This window comes from Periplaneta americana, chromosome 1 (assembly GCF_040183065.1).
Source record: "Periplaneta americana isolate PAMFEO1 chromosome 1, P.americana_PAMFEO1_priV1, whole genome shotgun sequence".
NCBI classification, from domain to species: domain Eukaryota; kingdom Metazoa; phylum Arthropoda; class Insecta; order Blattodea; family Blattidae; genus Periplaneta; species Periplaneta americana.
In genome coordinates, this window is record NC_091117.1 from 135,668,164 (window position 1) to 135,685,302 (window position 17,139).

General features: G+C 37.3%; 1 protein-coding gene across 1 annotated transcript in view; it reads right to left on the bottom strand.

Annotated features, from left to right (window-relative positions):
• The window catches only part of LOC138701167 (beta-1,3-glucan-binding protein-like), a 109,459-nt gene extending 93,702 nt beyond the window's left edge, over positions 1–15,757 (bottom strand). Inside the window, exon 1 of the mRNA XM_069827793.1 lies at positions 15,546–15,757. Coding sequence (XP_069683894.1) covers positions 15,546–15,730 — 185 coding nt within the window. The 5' untranslated portion in view covers positions 15,731–15,757. The remainder of the gene's footprint in view (positions 1–15,545) is intronic.
• Between the last annotated feature and the right edge of the window lie 1,382 nt (positions 15,758–17,139).

Here is a 17,139-nt window from a genome sequence, read left to right on the forward strand (position 1 = left end):
TCTACATACTTCAACTTACTGTGTTAATGTAACATATATATATATATATATATATATATATATATATATATATATATATATATATATATATAATGTAATAGGTTGTGAAATTAATTGCGTACAATTTCGGATTCGCGTACCATGTATAGATTCCCATCATTTATTTTTTAGAGATAACATAACAAAAGTGTATTATTTCCCCAATGAAAATGATCCTATCACTAAGGTCGCTTCATGTATTTTCCCGTGCTATTGGAGTACAGTATGTGTGTAATTAACGGTATTTGTTTATACTTTACCGGTTTCAAACGTATCATCAATTATAGTATGTCACCTAAAATTTGTTGCTGGCTTTTATCAGATTAGAACTGAGTTCTCGCACCACATCCGGTAGCATAAAATAAATACACAAACAATATCTGACTACATTTTCAACAACACAAAACATGCTATCTTTCCAAGGAAAACGATATGGAACAGAAGGATAAAAACTGAGTAACAAACTTTAGTTCTGTTAAAACTTCAGTCTTCTTTGGTTTTTTGGATTTAAAAAACTTTGTATAAATATAAAATAAATAATAGTAGAGCAAGGTCCAGTAACATTTTCCTTCTTTTTGTTATTTTATATATGAAGATGTGGTGGTGGTGATGGTGGTGGTCCACTGCTGTGGAGTAACGGTTAGTGTGTTGGCCTGGGTTGGGACAAGTTGATATTTTTCCGAGGTTTTCCCTCAACCCATTAAGAGAAAATGCTGGGTAAGTTTCGACGCTTCTGCTTGGACGGGTGTAACACGTATGGGACGGTCAAGTTGTGAACTACTTGGAAAAGAGAAAGCGTTTAGGTCTGTTATCGACATATCGTTTGGGACGTAGTGTTTTGTTGTTGCTATGTTGTTACCACTTTGTAAATTTCACCTTATGCAGAACTGGTATCGAAAACTCTCAACATTCTCGAATTTAAGGAATATGTTATTCCCAATCAGAAATAAGAAAATGGTTTCATTGTGTGTTTGGATTGCCGTTGTTATCCTCATGTGAAGACCGTGATGCTTTTGCCATGCTGGTATCAATCGCACCAACCACCGACTTAATAGAACCCAGACATTCGGAATTAGATTCTTGTAGTGCACAACACCGTAGGTAATATCACAAGAGGTTTTCATTTCGTCGATAAATTCCAAAGGATATTAAAACAGCGCGTGATATTTAATAGGAGAGTCCGCTGAGTTAGCTCTGTGGTAGCGCGTCTGCTCCAGACTAACCGACGGGTTCGATTCCTGGCGGGATCAGAAATTTTCATGTAAAATTTCTAACTCGGGTTTAGGAGAGATGGTAGTGTACAACTTCTAATCACTAAATTGTGCACCAATATGCCTGGGTTAAATCCCAAATTTCTCCGCAGTGCATATGAAGAGAAGGCATATATCACCATCCGTCGGATGATGACGTTAAGCCTGGCGGTCCCCTTTGTGCTCTTCGACAGGAGTAGACTATTTTCCGGCACCGGGTTTCCCCTTCTCCCTTCCTCATCTTCATCATCACCACCTATTTCCTATATTACACATTAGATCACATATACCCAGATTTCTCGGCGTTATAGGCTTTGACGGTAACAACTTTCGTCAGGTTTATATGCTGCCATCTAGTTACTACATAAGGAGTCACGTCATAATTCCCATTTGAATTGGATTAGCGACTGTACTACCATCTCGTGTTCGTTTACGGTGGACGCGTGGCGATCCTGGCGGTTGTTCTCTTCAAAGTGCAACCGATTTTAACATAGAAATGAGTAATCTAGTCTATATGTGATCTGGGATTACACTTACACGAACACTTACACATACACTTACCCTAGTATATGACATAACTCACTCACGTACTGATATTGCGCCCTTCCACTCTCCATAGATATACACCATATATAGAGTGGTGCACCGAAGTGGTGTGCAACTTGAAAAATGGATCACAGTCCTGCCATCTATCCGCAATATGCGAAACCCGAATCACGCAAGTGAAGTGGATAGGCATTAGACACACACACATAATAGGATTATTTCGCTGGCTGAATAATAAGTAACAGGTAATAACATGAATTTAACAATGCATACTCTTATTGGATATATTTTATTTACTTACTTGGTGCCATATTTCATTCGCTGTCATTGTTTGTTGCTTTCGTAAAGATAAACAAATTAAAATATTTATTTAGAAATGCGACCAAATCTGTCTAACTACAAATAAATTACAGAAACAACGGGATAATCAAAATAAGCATTTTTATTATGAACACAAATTTAAAACGTGAAGATTTCACTAAATATACAAATAATGAAAGTGACATTCTTTAAGATTAAATTTATTTGCTGTGCTAGATACTGAGAAAATTGGTTGAGGAGGCATACCTGCACTAGCTTTCACGTTTACACTTCGTTTGGAAGCTCGGCACTGACTGAGCAAGGCATAACACTGACCTTGCTGGTGACACAAGAGACGTCACTGTTGGGCCTATGTGTATGCCATCTCTCTATAAACTTAATGAATTATTGGTGGTACGCTGTTCTACACATCTCCCGAGTTTGGAGTCGTTCGACCCATTCTTTCTGAGTGTTGCACTTTTCACAAACAGTAATGTAGTTGTACTTTTAGGACACATTACATAAAATCCTTATCACTCAGATGCATATTACTTCCCTTACACACAATGAAGCCACAGAATTATAAGAAAACCGCAAAAAAATCGACTGACACACTGAAGCGCTTGAATCAACAGTACAGCGCTAACATTCGACTAGATTGACGTTACAGATGTTGCCGCTAGACTAATTCACCGAACACGACCATAGAGTGCTGTCATATTCTTAAACTTAGGTGCGTACTATTACCCGCTGCATACGAAAACCCCACTCTTCTTTATGTCATAAATATATCATAAATAATATTTATTTCTTAAATGAACGAATTATTCGAAAAATATCTTAATAAAAGGAATTTTAGAAACTCAATCAAAATTCTACAACGCCATGGCAGCTCAGCGTTGCTCAGAGACAGGAGCTATAATCAAAAGAACAAAAATAGAATTCAAGGAACAGACGAGACTTTTACGAAATATAGAAGATGATAATGTACTGGCGTTCTCAAATAAAAATTACAAGAATCTTAAAAACTAAGTATTCCATCCAGGAAGATATAGCTTAAAATATAGTAAAATATATTAATCATCCAACTTGTATGAAAAGCAGGCCGTAGCGCTTTTGCCTGCTGATCCGGAGTTGCGCTCGGGTGTGGGTTCGATTCTCGTTTGGGCTGATTACCTGATTGGGTTTTTCCGTGGTTTTCGCCAACCGTAAGGTGAATGTCAGCTAATCTATGGCGAATCCTCTGCCTCATCTCGCCAAATACCATCTCACTAACACAAATTCCATCGACGCTAAATAAGACAGTAGTTGATACAGCGTCGTTAAATAACCAAGTAAAAATAAATGTGTGAATGAAGAAATAATTGCAAGAAAAGTTTCAAAATTTCATTCTACAGGAAATATAGAAACAAAACGATCACTCATATGATGAAGAAATCTTTTTGAGAACTAAGCAGACTTCAGTCTAATTCGTGAAAACAGGAAAAAAAAACATTATAATGGCCACTCAACTTAGTACTTAGTTATCTTAAATATCCTGCCTGTTCGAAATGAGATCAAATTTACTTCTTAGAAAATACTTTCCTCCGGATAAGTTCTGTTGCCCTATTAATATTCATTCTTTATTCACTTAACTGACCATTTCATACCCGTTCACATATTCACATTTACAGTGCATGTGATGAAAGTGTACGATTTCTCGAACCCACGGCACCTCGTGTATAGAGTGTCAGTTGGCTCGCAGACATGGGCTACCCTTGACAATGGCTGCATGCTTCTCGAGGTTATCTACCACCGAAACACCGTTTGTGTGGCATTGAATGGACAGACTAGATCAATACGTTAGTCTTTTTGTACATAAACATTCGTATATACAGGAAGTTCACCTTGGCAGTAACTTTATCTCCGCGATATAGGCTGCTCAGAAATAGGTACAGCTCTAACTGTAATACGCAATGCATTGTTCTGCTTCTGAACACTACAACCTGATTTCCAAAGAAGGATAGTCTTACAAAAATATTATGGCAATCTTTAAGTCCGTAATTTGTCTTTAACAGCTTCTACATTGCTGAGCTATTACTGAATAAGTTTTAATAATTAATTCTTAAGATAATTTAGATTAATATTAGAATTAAATAAAAATATTGTGTTTATAATTTAAATATTGAACATATAAAAAGTATTAATATTTAAAGGGTTAGAAGCATGTTGAGAATAAATATATATTGGTGAAAATGTTATAGAAACAACTCAATCATTCTATATAACATGATAACATTTAAAATAATATGAATAGGAAAAATAAAATTATTTAGTTGTTTATATCGTATGTATTTCATAAAGGACTCGGACGACAAAAACATAAAAAAGTTTTAAAATTATCGCGATATCTATAAATTTATACACCTCACAATTCTCGAACCAAACAAATATAATTAAAAAAAACTGAAGTAAAAGAATTAAGTTTTCTCGAAAAAATGTATTACTGAGCTTTTGAATAAGAAATTAAATAAAGATAATTTATACATATATAGCTGAAATATTATAGATCCAAGGAAAATATGTATTGAATACTTTTTTGTACATCAGCTTTGTAAAAAGTCTTTATCATTAGTGAAAATCGTTCATAATATGCCACATTATTGTACCAGTGAGCAAAATATTTCTATGCCAAACAAAACGTCATGACCTCTATTATGACTGCATAACTTGCGACATAAAGTTAATATTATGATATGATTTGCCTTTTAATATATCATTGTTGTCATAGCAACCCCTTTCTTCATAGACCATGATATCAAACTACCCTTAATATATTATTTCTTTATTAATTTATAATGCTGTCGTACAAAAAAAATAGCTTTGCTTCGCTCGTTTCCTACACATTGTCTCGTGCAATAATATACTATTATTAACTAAACTGATTGAGATCGTAACACACGAAAGAATGGTATATTTTATAGTCATTCAGTACTGGAAATACAATTTCTCGACTTGTATACTGCCTCTTAGTTTATTATATTTGTTTATAATCATGACATTTTTGTTTGAAATTTCTATTTTATTGCTTTTTATGTAGGATTGAATAATCGATATTTTTTCCTCTGACTGAGGTTCTGGCTGATACAGTATACATCTCGCTTGACGATATGTGTTAGAGGAAGAACAATATTGTTTGTATACATCTGAAGTCTGAGTAGTGTAATATGTTACTAGTCAGCGATGTATGCAATGGAGGGGGGAAAGGAAATAGCCACCGTAACGCATTATCTCCCGGCTTAGCTGCCTCATGAGTGATTTCTTATTGGTGTCACTTTTGAGGTTAAAACCTGTCATTGGACAGTTGAATAAACAACAACGACAACAACAACAATAACATGATGTTACAGCATATACGAAAATAAGTTCCTACTTACTGGTTTTCAGAAGACTGAGTTTGAGCATCTTCTACTTGTGCTACGTTGTCTTAAGAAGGAACATTTCGTTAAAGTAGTCACCTTACCATAGAATCCTTTTGACGTCTGATGACGATGACGATGACTACTCTAAAGTGTGACAAAATGACGCGTGGTCATCAGAGTTTACACAGCCAATATTAATGTTTTAAAATTACAGGACAGGTGCAGATGTCCTTGGTTTTCACTGGTGTATAATCTTACGGAAAACAAATAACTAGTCATACCGTAACTGTATCTATGCTGTAGAAGCATTCAAGGCCACCTACAGTAATTGGAGTCTTGAGGTGATGACTTGATGAGCAATGCATTTTTCTCTGTTCGTATGTTACATGCATCGGAAATGTTAAAGCTGTTTATTAAAAATAATTTGTATAACAAGACAACACTTTGATTCATAGGCAAAATATACAACTTCCTGATTTGCGTAGTATACTAAAGTTGACCGCTTCGGTGGCTTGTTAGTGAGCTGGTATTCCATCGAGGCGGCTCGGGTTCGATCCCAGGCTAGATCGTGATGGAATTTGTGGTGGACGATGCAAAGAGTTTTTCTCGGGGTACTTTCTTTTCCCTCTATCATTCCACTAACGCTCTCCACCTCCCTCTGATTTAATCTATTATTAAAGAACAGAATAGTTAGAAGAAGAGCAATTTGGCTTCAAGAAGGGAAAAGGTACGAGAGATGCAATTGGACTGCTACGAAAAATCGGCGAAAGATATCAAGAGAATAATAAAGAAGTGTATATAGTGTTTGTGGATCTAGAAAAGGCGTTTGACAGAGTAAATTGGAATAAACTGATGGGAATTCTAAAGAAAATTGGCGTGGATTGGAAAGAGAGGAGGCTGTTTTCAATAACTTTTATATGAAACAACGAGTCATTCAGGACAGGAGAAGAAATGTCAGAAGGAAGTAAAATAGGAAGAGGAGTATGTCAAGGATCCCCTTTATCACCCACCCTGTTCAACATCTACTTAGAGGATTTAGTGAAGAAGTATTTTCAGAATATGGCAGGAGTGACAATAGGAGGAAGAAGAATAAAATGCATAAGAGTTTCTGATGGTATGGTGTTATTAGCAGAAAAGGAGATGATACTAAATGACTTGCTACTGGAGTTAAATGGCAGCTGTGAGCAGTATGGAATGAAGATAAATAAATGCCAACAAGACGAAGACCATGGTCATAGGAAGACAAGTAAAGAAGGTAAACTTGCGAAATCTAAATGAGGCAATAGAGCAAATGGACAGCTTCAAAAACTTGGGATGTACTAAAATCAGTAACATGAACTGCTGTCGGGAAGTCAAAAGGAGGATAGCAATGACAATGGAAGCTTTTAATAGAAAAACAAGCATCTTCTGCTTAAGTCTGCAAAAATAACTAAGGAAGAGATTAGTGAAGTGCTTTGTGTGGAGTGTGGCATTTTATGGAACAGAAACATGGACTTTACGACAAAGTGAAGAGAAGCGACTAGAAGCATTTCAAAAGTGGATATGGAGAAGAATCGAGCGTGTAAAGTGTACAGAGAGAATAAGAAAGAAGTTGTGTTGGAAAGAATGGATGAAGAAAGAATGATGCTGAAACTGACCAAGAAGAGAAAAAGAAATTTGCCGGGTCACTAACCGAGAAGAAACTTTCAACTGAAAGATGCACTGGAAGAAATGGTAAAAGGGAGAAGAGTTCGGGGCAGAAGAAGATATCAGATGATAGACAACATTTAGATATATAGATCATATACAGAGACTAAGAGGAAGGCAGAAAATAGGAAAGACTGAAGAATGCTGAGTTTGCAGTGAAAGACCTTACCTTGGGCAGAAAACTATGAATGAATTAATTATCTACAATAGTAAAAATAGGTTGTGTATAGTCTTGGTAGTACAGATTTCGAAGCTGATATAGGAAAGTATTGGAGCTCCGGGTCTCTGGAGCTTACCTAGCTACTCGTTTGCGAATGGGACTTGGCTCTAGCAAGGGCTGAGGCAGGATGGCCCGCCTGTCAGCGTAACTCATTCAGGAAAGGCTTGGCGCTCTGTGCCTCTGGGGCTTATTATTATTCTTGTCTGCGCTAATGTCTTTTTATCGATAGGACCTGACATCGATTTCCGATAGATGTTATGAAATTTTAGCAAGAAAAGTTTTTTTTTTCAGGTTTTAATCTGTTATTTAATAATAATAATAATAATAATAATAATAATAATAATAATAATAATCAATCTCATCCGTGGCGCTACAGCCCGTGAAGGGCCTAGACCAGTGATTGTCAGCACTCGCTTAAATGTGCAAAGTATAGACGGTGCTGTCTCATGTGCACTGTCGTGCAACAGGGAGAGATAGAGAGCATACCCGCTAGCAGCTATGGAGTGCACTCTAGTGCACTGCGTTTCCCGTGGGTAAGAGAGACTAGCCCCAGCGTGCTCTGTGCTGACGACCCGTAGCCTAGACCGACCAGACGGCTGCTGGCCTCACGCCCACATGCCGAAACAGAGGTGGATGATCATCCAACCAGAATGGAGGTATCGTGTGATTAGCACGATGATCCCTCCAGCCGTTATAGTTGGCATTCGCAACCGGATTTCGCTACTTATCGTAGTTCCCCAAGTGCATCACGATGCTGGGTGGGCACCGGTCCCATACACTGGCCGAAATTTCATGAGAAAATTTCTTCCCCCATGATGACTCGAACCAGCGCGCATTCCGTAACGCGAGTCCTAGGCAGGATGTCTTAGACCACGACGCCACGGCGCGGGATTTTAATCTGTTATTTAACGGGAATAATAAAAATAATAATAATACTTAAACCAACACTATACAATCACAAGTAGCATGGTTCTGGGACTGTCTATTAATATCAGAATGACTCAAGACAACGCAGGATAAACACAATTCAAGAAACACACAATCCCTGCGAAGGAAGACAAATTTTTACTTTCCTGCTAGAACAGAACATTTTAGTTCACTTCAGTTGTAGATGTATATATTATCAGCACTATGCATAAGTAATGATAATAAATAATAATAATAATAATGACAATAATAATAATAATAATAATGAGTACCTTAAAATAAAATCACTTTTCGGGAAGCTGGTTGCAACCAGGAGTAATCTTGTGTACACACCGATAAATTGTACTAGTGGAATACAAGAAAACAACACGTTAATAGTAGTACTAACATTAGTCACGGTGCTCGTAGAGAATTAACGAGTCTGTTCCGCAGTAATGTTTACAGACGAAAGTGAGAATATTCACTTTCACCAGTGTGGGAGTTGTGTGTAGCGGGAAGCGTCGTTAATACCGTAACTTGTGTACTGGCATTGCTGTGTTTACATCAAGTGGCACTTCACTGTTTAAAGTGTACTACATTTGTATAGTATCCGCGAGACAATAATTTAGTTCGCACCGACATCAAGGTTGAAAATATAGCATTTAGTCTTAGTATGCGTTTTCTGATTATGTATTCCATTCGGTTCCAAGACATCCTGAAATGACGATACAACGCGCATCTTTTGCTTACAATTTTTCTTTTCGTCATCCATTCTTCCTGATAGTGTGATCGTCACTCGTAATTGTGTGATCTTGCTCTGAATTATTATATCCTTTATTATTGTTACGCTATTATTATTATTATTATTATTATTATTATTATTATTATTATTATTATGTTAATTGCTTTGGCAGGCTTCCTATGGTAAGTCGTAAATATTTTCATCCAAGACTTAGGAATTTTGCTATAATGGAGTATGTCTAATATTGTCCGCCTCCCTGGTCTCGAGGTAGCGCGCTGAACTCCTGATCAAGGTATCCCGAGTTCGATTCCCGGTTATGAATTCAGGGGAATTTAATTCGGACCTCTTCACGGGGACTGGCTGTCTGTCCATTGTCCCAGTGTATGTGGTGTCTCACAGTAGCCCCCGGGCACCCTGACCCAGTAAACGGGGGAGTTCTGCAGCGTGTGCGTGTGTTCAGTAGAGTTGTGGGTCTAGGTACAATAAGCCTCAGGCTGCGGTGCCGAAATAATTAGTAAAAGAAGTCTAATATTAATCTTTAATTTCAGATGGAATGCCTACAGGGTGAAACGTAAAAAAGTCATTAATTTCAGGTTGTTATTCTTTGAGATATTTCAAACAAAATGTTTCGTACAATTTTGAAGGTTTTTTGCTTCCTTTTCGAGAAAAAAAATATTTTATATGAAATATTTCATAGTGTATTTCGGGAAAGCTACTGAATTAATTCCCAATATGCTTAATCTATTTAAGAGACCAGTGTATTATGGTTATAAATGATTGAAAAAATGTTTGTTTTGTCCTTTAAATGTGCAGAAATTTGATCTGGACAAGTGTAGGTTTTTGTTCTGAAAAGGAATTTTAAAATGTAAATTTGTTCGGATCAAATTTCTGCACATTTAAAGGACAAAACTACAATTTTTTTAATCATTTATTATCGTAATACCTTGCTCTCTTAAAGTGACTGAGCATATTGGGAATTATAGCAATGGCCTTCCCAAAATAGGCTATGCTATGAAGTACTCCATATAAAACAATTTTTATCTCGGAAAGGAAGCAAAAACGAGTAAAATTGTATTAAACTTTTTATTTGAAATATCTCAAAGAATAACCCCTTGAAATTAGCCTGATATTACTTACGATTCACTCTGTATATATTATTAAGGGTAACTCTGACAGTTCAGTCATAAATCATTTTGGTACTGTTTATGAAATGTTTGAAAACATTTCACGTTTTCTGCTTTAAAATCTACTAAATTTCATTTTTAATGCTGAATATTTCAAAACTTCCGTGTTTTTGGTTTTATTTGAACTGACAGTGAAAGAAACGGCAAACGCTACAAGTATTTTCTTACTAGACCTCTCTAGCAAGATAAGCTATCTTAATGCACCGCCCTGTCTGCCATTAAATGTCTATTACAGTAGAGTATGACTGCCGACTGCGATGTTTTCAAGAACCTCGAAGAATACAGTAAGTGTTTACGTGGTAGGAATATGGTAATTAGGCTACTGTATATGTTTTTCTGACTTCTCATAAACCATTTTCTTTCAGTTTCTTTGTCTGTTAGTTCTAACAGTGAAAGCAAGAGTCTGGTATCCAGAGAAGACATGAATAGATCTAGTTTCGCTAGTGACGAAGTATGCCAACACAAATCATCATGTTCTTCAATATTTCTGTGCTATAATACATAATATCTTGTCGGGATAACCTACTTCAGTCACAAGAATTGACAGTTTACATCTTATACCGCTTCTTCTTCTTCTTCTTCTTCTTCTTCTTCTTCTTCTACTTCCAAATCGATTGCGACCAAGATCCATTCCGAGTCTGAACCCTGTATTGATCAGTCCATCTCATATTCGGACGACCTATATCGCATGTACGTAAGGCTGGTAATCCATGTAATAGGAACATAACCCTAATAGCTAAACAAAATTTACCGCTTATTAATTCTGTTCAAAAAAAGTCCTGCAATATTGTAGTTCAATGGTAAAATCTTCGGCCTGTCCCGGTCAGACCTTGGATTATTTATTGAAAAATCCTCGAAACCTGAATACTCAGCGAACCTTATTATAGTCAGTCGTAATGCGTTAGGAATGAACCTGGATGGAAGGTAAGCGTAATAAATGTTCCAGGTCGTAACGCCGGGTCGTAATGACTCCCATACATACATACATACATACATACATACATACATACATACATACATACATACAAGCCACCGGCGTGGCTCAGTCGGTTAAGGCGCTTGCGTGCCGGTCTGAAGTTGCGCTCGGGCGCGGGTTCGATCCCCGCTTGGGCTGATTACCTGGTTGAGTTTTTTCCGAGGTTTTCCCCAACCGTAAGGTGAATGCCAGGTAATCTATGGCGAATCCTCGGCCCCATTTCGCCAAATATCATCTCGCTATCACAAATCCCATCGACGCTAAATATCGTAGTTGATACAGCGTCGTTAAATAACCAACTAAAAAAATATATACATACATACATAAGTACATACATACACACAAAACTTACATAGACCTACTGTACTTATTTACTGTATATGCATAATGTACTGCACATACTTAGTTTATGTATTTGGGCCTTTAGTAATGCTGAAATAGTTCTGAAGTTCATCTTGGAAGTGGCAAAGACTTTTAACGTTTATCAGTGTTTCACGTAAATATTTCGAGCTTAGTTGAGAGACCAATTGGTTGCGGACTGGAAGGTCCCCCGTTCAATTCCAGATAGTGGCAGGACTTTTCTCGCTGCCAAAACTTCTCGAATGACACCAAGGTCAACTCAGTGTCCTGACAAATTGAGTACCGGGTCCTTCCAAGGAGTAAAAGCTGATTCACAATAAACCGGGAACGGAAACGACAAAGAGAACGAGAACGGAAATACTGTTAAAATAAATGTATTTCCTTTCTCGTTCTCGTTCTCGTTGTCGTTTCCGTTCCCGGTTTATTGTGAACCAGCCTTAAAAGGCAGCCGGTGCCAACCATACCATCTCGTTATATTGCCGACGTGATGAAAGCATGGAGCTTATCTCCATACTACCAAGCGTCTTCCTGGCGTATAAAAGAGGTTACCTTTACCTTTACTACTGACAAGGAGTTCCATACGATTGGCTCGTCATTAATGTCTTTATTATATTCTTTATTTTTTCATCGAGCTTTCCCATTCCCTACTGAGGTGCATCCTACTTTTAGTATTTTTGCTATGCATGATAGACGAAAACAGCAGAACTCCCGTAAGACGAGGTCTATACTACGAGCGATATCTACGTAAAGGCTGGTTCACAATAAACCCAGAACGGAAACGACAACGAGAACGGAAATATTGTTAAAATAAATGTATTTAGATGTAAGCATTCACAATTAACTATTGTGAATGCTCACATTAAAATACATTTATTTTAAGATTATTTCCGTTCTCCTTCTCGTTGTCGTTTTCGTTCCCGGTTTATTGTGAACCAGCGTTAAGACAGTACCGGACATCACATTGAGGGCGGACAAGCATCTGTTATTCCAATGAGAGTCTAATCTACGGCTGTAGCGTCCATGAAGCGTTATTACTGTGAGCTTTAGCTATTCTGTATAAATCTCAGTGAGTCAATGTTTTACTGTAATTAAAATTTAAATTATTTAATTCTTCACGATTCCAATAACCTTATATAGCGTAATTACAAAAACGCTTCCCATACATTTAATAAATAGGCGTACTACTCAAATGGTTCAATAGCGATTTAGGCCCTGAAAGAGAAGACTATCTAGGCTGATGCGTCATTGAAATAAATGAAATTAAAAAAAAATGATAAAATAAAAAAAATATCAACTTTATTATTTAGAATTACGTCGAAAATGTTAGTAAGTAATTACAATTATTTCAACAATCTATATTATAGTGTCATCATTATCATACCGCTGTCCTAGCGGGGCAGACGGATTTTAAAGGACAACAAAATTTTTAGCATTGCTTTTTTTCGAGAAGAAAGAATGCAGCAGTTTCAGTACCGTAGACTTACGTCCCTGATAGAGGACTTCAAGCTAAATTTGTCAACCATTTTTTACCCATGTTGAAAATTGATCTCAGTACTCTATCAGTAGAAAGTCGTTAAATATAAAAAACTATTTATTACTACCATCTCCATCTAATTCAAAGAAGTATTTTGTCTATTGCTAATTTTGTCCTTACTCTTGAGAGTATTTTGGGAAAATCAGAAGCCCCGATAGCAGGATTTGTTGATCATATTATAAGCAAGGTATAAGACCAACTATTGAGACAATCTAAAGTACAAGACATGGGACACTCACTCGACACCTTTGAAATAGAGATAAATTTCCACCTCCGAATAGGAATAGAACCAAGATGCGCAAGTTATAGGCCTACTACCACTTCTACCACAGTGGACGATTAGTATTTTTTAAATTGAAATATTATAGAGATTGTTGAGACAGTTGCTGGAGTAAGAAGTACCAGACGAGGACTTTCTTCCCCATAGTCGTCATATTACTTTAATCTATCAGGAATCGAACCACAATTCCCTTAGTGAAATTAAGTCAGCTAAGAGATACGACTAGGCAATCTTAATACGTACGTTACCTAAAATAAATTACAATGCCCCTCTTCGTTTTCTGTTATACTTCTTTCACCTAAAAGTGTATGTTCTACTGTCGAACGGAAGATTTTATCTTCGTTTACTTGATTTTTCTTTATCTAAATTAGTCAGTGTCACATTTCTATGTACATAAATCAGTATACGCAATATTACTTTTTGTCGCGTGCATTCTTTGAAACTTAATTAATTGAAAATTTGCTAGGAGATGTCGTTATGGCCTAATGCCGTTCTTGCTCTATTGAGATTATGAATGAACTTTTCGATTATTTGGTCCAGCACACTTGCATTCTTTGTTGAGAATTAGTAAAAAATTTATAATATTTGTGACACATTCAAGGAATAACTTCTCTGTAATGCATTCAAATAAATTATCCTGGACCAAAGACTTTATACTTTAAAAGCATATTCGATTAGTTGCTTAAATCAGTACAAAACTCTGGAAGACAAAGCACAGATATTTAACATTTCGGTAACAAAATAACAATAATTAATAATTTTATATACGTCAGAAACTAAAAAACCGAAATATTTCAAGTATTAAGAAGCGTAGTTTTCATGCAACCAAAGAAACCATTGATCATAATAAATTTTAACTTCTTCAATGATATACCTAATTATATATCATCTACATCTGTGGCGTATCGGTTAGCGCGTCTGGCCGAGAAATCAGGTGGCTCGGGTTCGATTCCCGGTCGGCGCAAGTTGCCTTGTTGATTTTTTTCTGGGGTTTTCCCTCAACCCAATATGAGCAAATGTTGGGTAACTTTCGGTGCTGGACCCCGGACTCATTTCACCCCGGACTCATTTATCACGTTCATCTCATTCAGACGCTAAATAACATAAGATGTTGATAAAGCGTCGTAAAATAACCTACTAATATATATAATCAGCAAAGCACATCATAAAAACAATCAATAACCCCACGGTAACCGAAAATGGAAATAGGTTTAGTGTAAAACTGTAACGATGTCTCCTATTAAATTACTATTTAAATTCTATATTTAGCCTATACTTCCTTATAAGCAGTAACCAATAAAATAATCCAAACCACAATTAAAATACGCTGTATCGACATGTTATTTAGCGTATATCAATTTGATCATAACGAGATTGTATTTGGAGAGATAAGGCCGAAGATTTGTCAGATATTACCAGACATTCGCCTTACTGTTGAGAAAAACCGCGGGGTGAGGAGGAGAAACTCCGATCAGGTAATAGCTCAAGCGTGAATCGAACCCACGCTCGAGCGCAGTTCCGGGTCAACAGGCAAACGCTCCTGCTGACCAAGGTGGCCGACTGTATGTTACCTGACTGCTAAATGAATGAAGAAATGTGAAATGAGTTAAATATTATACAAGTTATAGATAGTTACAAAATATTAGACGCATTCACAATTGATTTCTTTCAATTTATCAGAAGGAGAAAACACTGGAAAACACAGTTTTAAACTGACGTAAATTTTGTAAAACTGGAGAAGTCAACGTGGGTACATGATTTATGTATGTCTGGAACTATGCCTATACGATGTATTAAAGTTGATTTACTCGCTACAATAGTTATAATCTACAGTTTCCTAATGGTTGGTGTCGACATTTGGCACTTTAAGGGTTAAGCGCGTTACTGTTCCTGCTGTTACTGTAGTACTCAGATTACTTGTAACTTTTTCCTTGTTTGTATTTATTTTCCTAGTTGCTTAATATGTTGCCTACAACAAGTAAAAATATTCACGACGAAGACAAGTATTTTAGCCGCAATTATTATCACTACATACCTACTCATAATAAATCCACTGTTATATATTGAAGTTAGCTTGTTATTAAAGTATATCGAAAACCACTTGAAAGATGAGGCGCGTACCTGTTGTTCCTGCTGTTGCGGTAGTACTCGAACTCGTTGTTGCCTCCTCTCCAGGCCGTGACGAGGTGGTTCCAGACGTCGAGGTCCAGCGTGTTGAACTCGTCGTGCCAGATGAGGGTCTCGCCCCAGACTGTGCACGCCAGTGTCGCGGAGACCACCACCACTGCCCGCAGCGGCCCTGCCATATCTACCGAGCAGAGAGCACACAGCTAGACGGCGCGGCTCCACCGTGGATGAGCTCGGCCGAGCCGCCAGCAAATTCATCTTATCAGGGAATTTGTCTGGGGTCAGTACTCTGGCAATTGTCTCAGGAATCCGGGCCATTAGCACACGACTGGTTGCTAAGTGACGGAAAGTGTAAGTTCCCCGTGTATTACACAATGCGCTCGTGTCTACTTGCCACTTCATGTTGCATGTTTAGATTCTTAATTTCACGCGGAACTGTAGCTCGAATGGAGATTCAAATTTCTCACGCAACTGCAGCCAGAGGAGATGCCAGTTTCTCACGGAACTGCAGCTGAAGTGGCGATTAAAATTTCTGACGAAATAGTGATTCAAGTGGAGATTCAAATTTCTCACAGAACTGTGTCTCAAACAGAGATTCTTATTTCTCACGGTACGTATGTTAAGTCGATATTTAAATTTAGTAGGAAACTGTAACTGAAGTTAGAATTGAAATTTCACAGGAAGCCTTAGCTCAAGTTTTTTTACTTCATTATTTAACGACGCTGTATCAAATACTGGGTTATTTAGTGTCGATGAGATTGGTGATAGCGAGATGAGGCCGAGTATTCTCCATAGATTACGTAACATTCGCATTACAGTTGGGGAAACCTCGGAAAAAACTCAACCAGATAGTCAGCCCAAGCGAGAATCGAACCCACGCCCGAGCGTAGCTCCGGATCGGCAGATGAGCGCTTCAACCGACTCTTAGCTCAAGTAATAATTCAAATTTCACATTTATATTTTAAATTGAGAATGAAATTTATCTAGTAGCAGTAGTTCATTTAATGGCGGTTTTAACTACAGAGGTTATTCAATGTTTAAATTCATTGCGAGCGACAAGTAGTCTAACAAATGTTGTCTGAACCTCTGTCAGGGACACTCTTTCACATGCTGTAAATCTACGACAAAGTTCGGCTTTACTTCCCTTCCGGAGGAAGTCATGCTAAGGATTTTATCACTCATTATAATTCACTGCCTCGGCCGGATTTGAATCAGCGAACCTCTGATGCAACAGCTCTCTTAGCAACTACACTAAACTAAAGTCAAGTGATGACTAAAATTTTTCCCAGAATCGGAGTTCAAATGAAAAGTCACATTTTTCACTAACTGTAGCCTAAACCAACTATAACTGCTGGGGGATTATCGTGCTAATCACACGTTCCACCCGTCGGATGATCGTTCACCTCTGTTGAGGAATGTGGACGAGAGGTCGACTGGTTGGCCTTGACCCTTCATTGATTGTCGTGTCACTGATTGTTATTATTTTTTTGGCTGTTACTTATACTCGCTTTAAAATCTTTGGTTATTTTTTATGTTAGTCTGTTATTTTACGGCGCTTTATCAACAGCTTAGGTTATTTAGGTCTGAA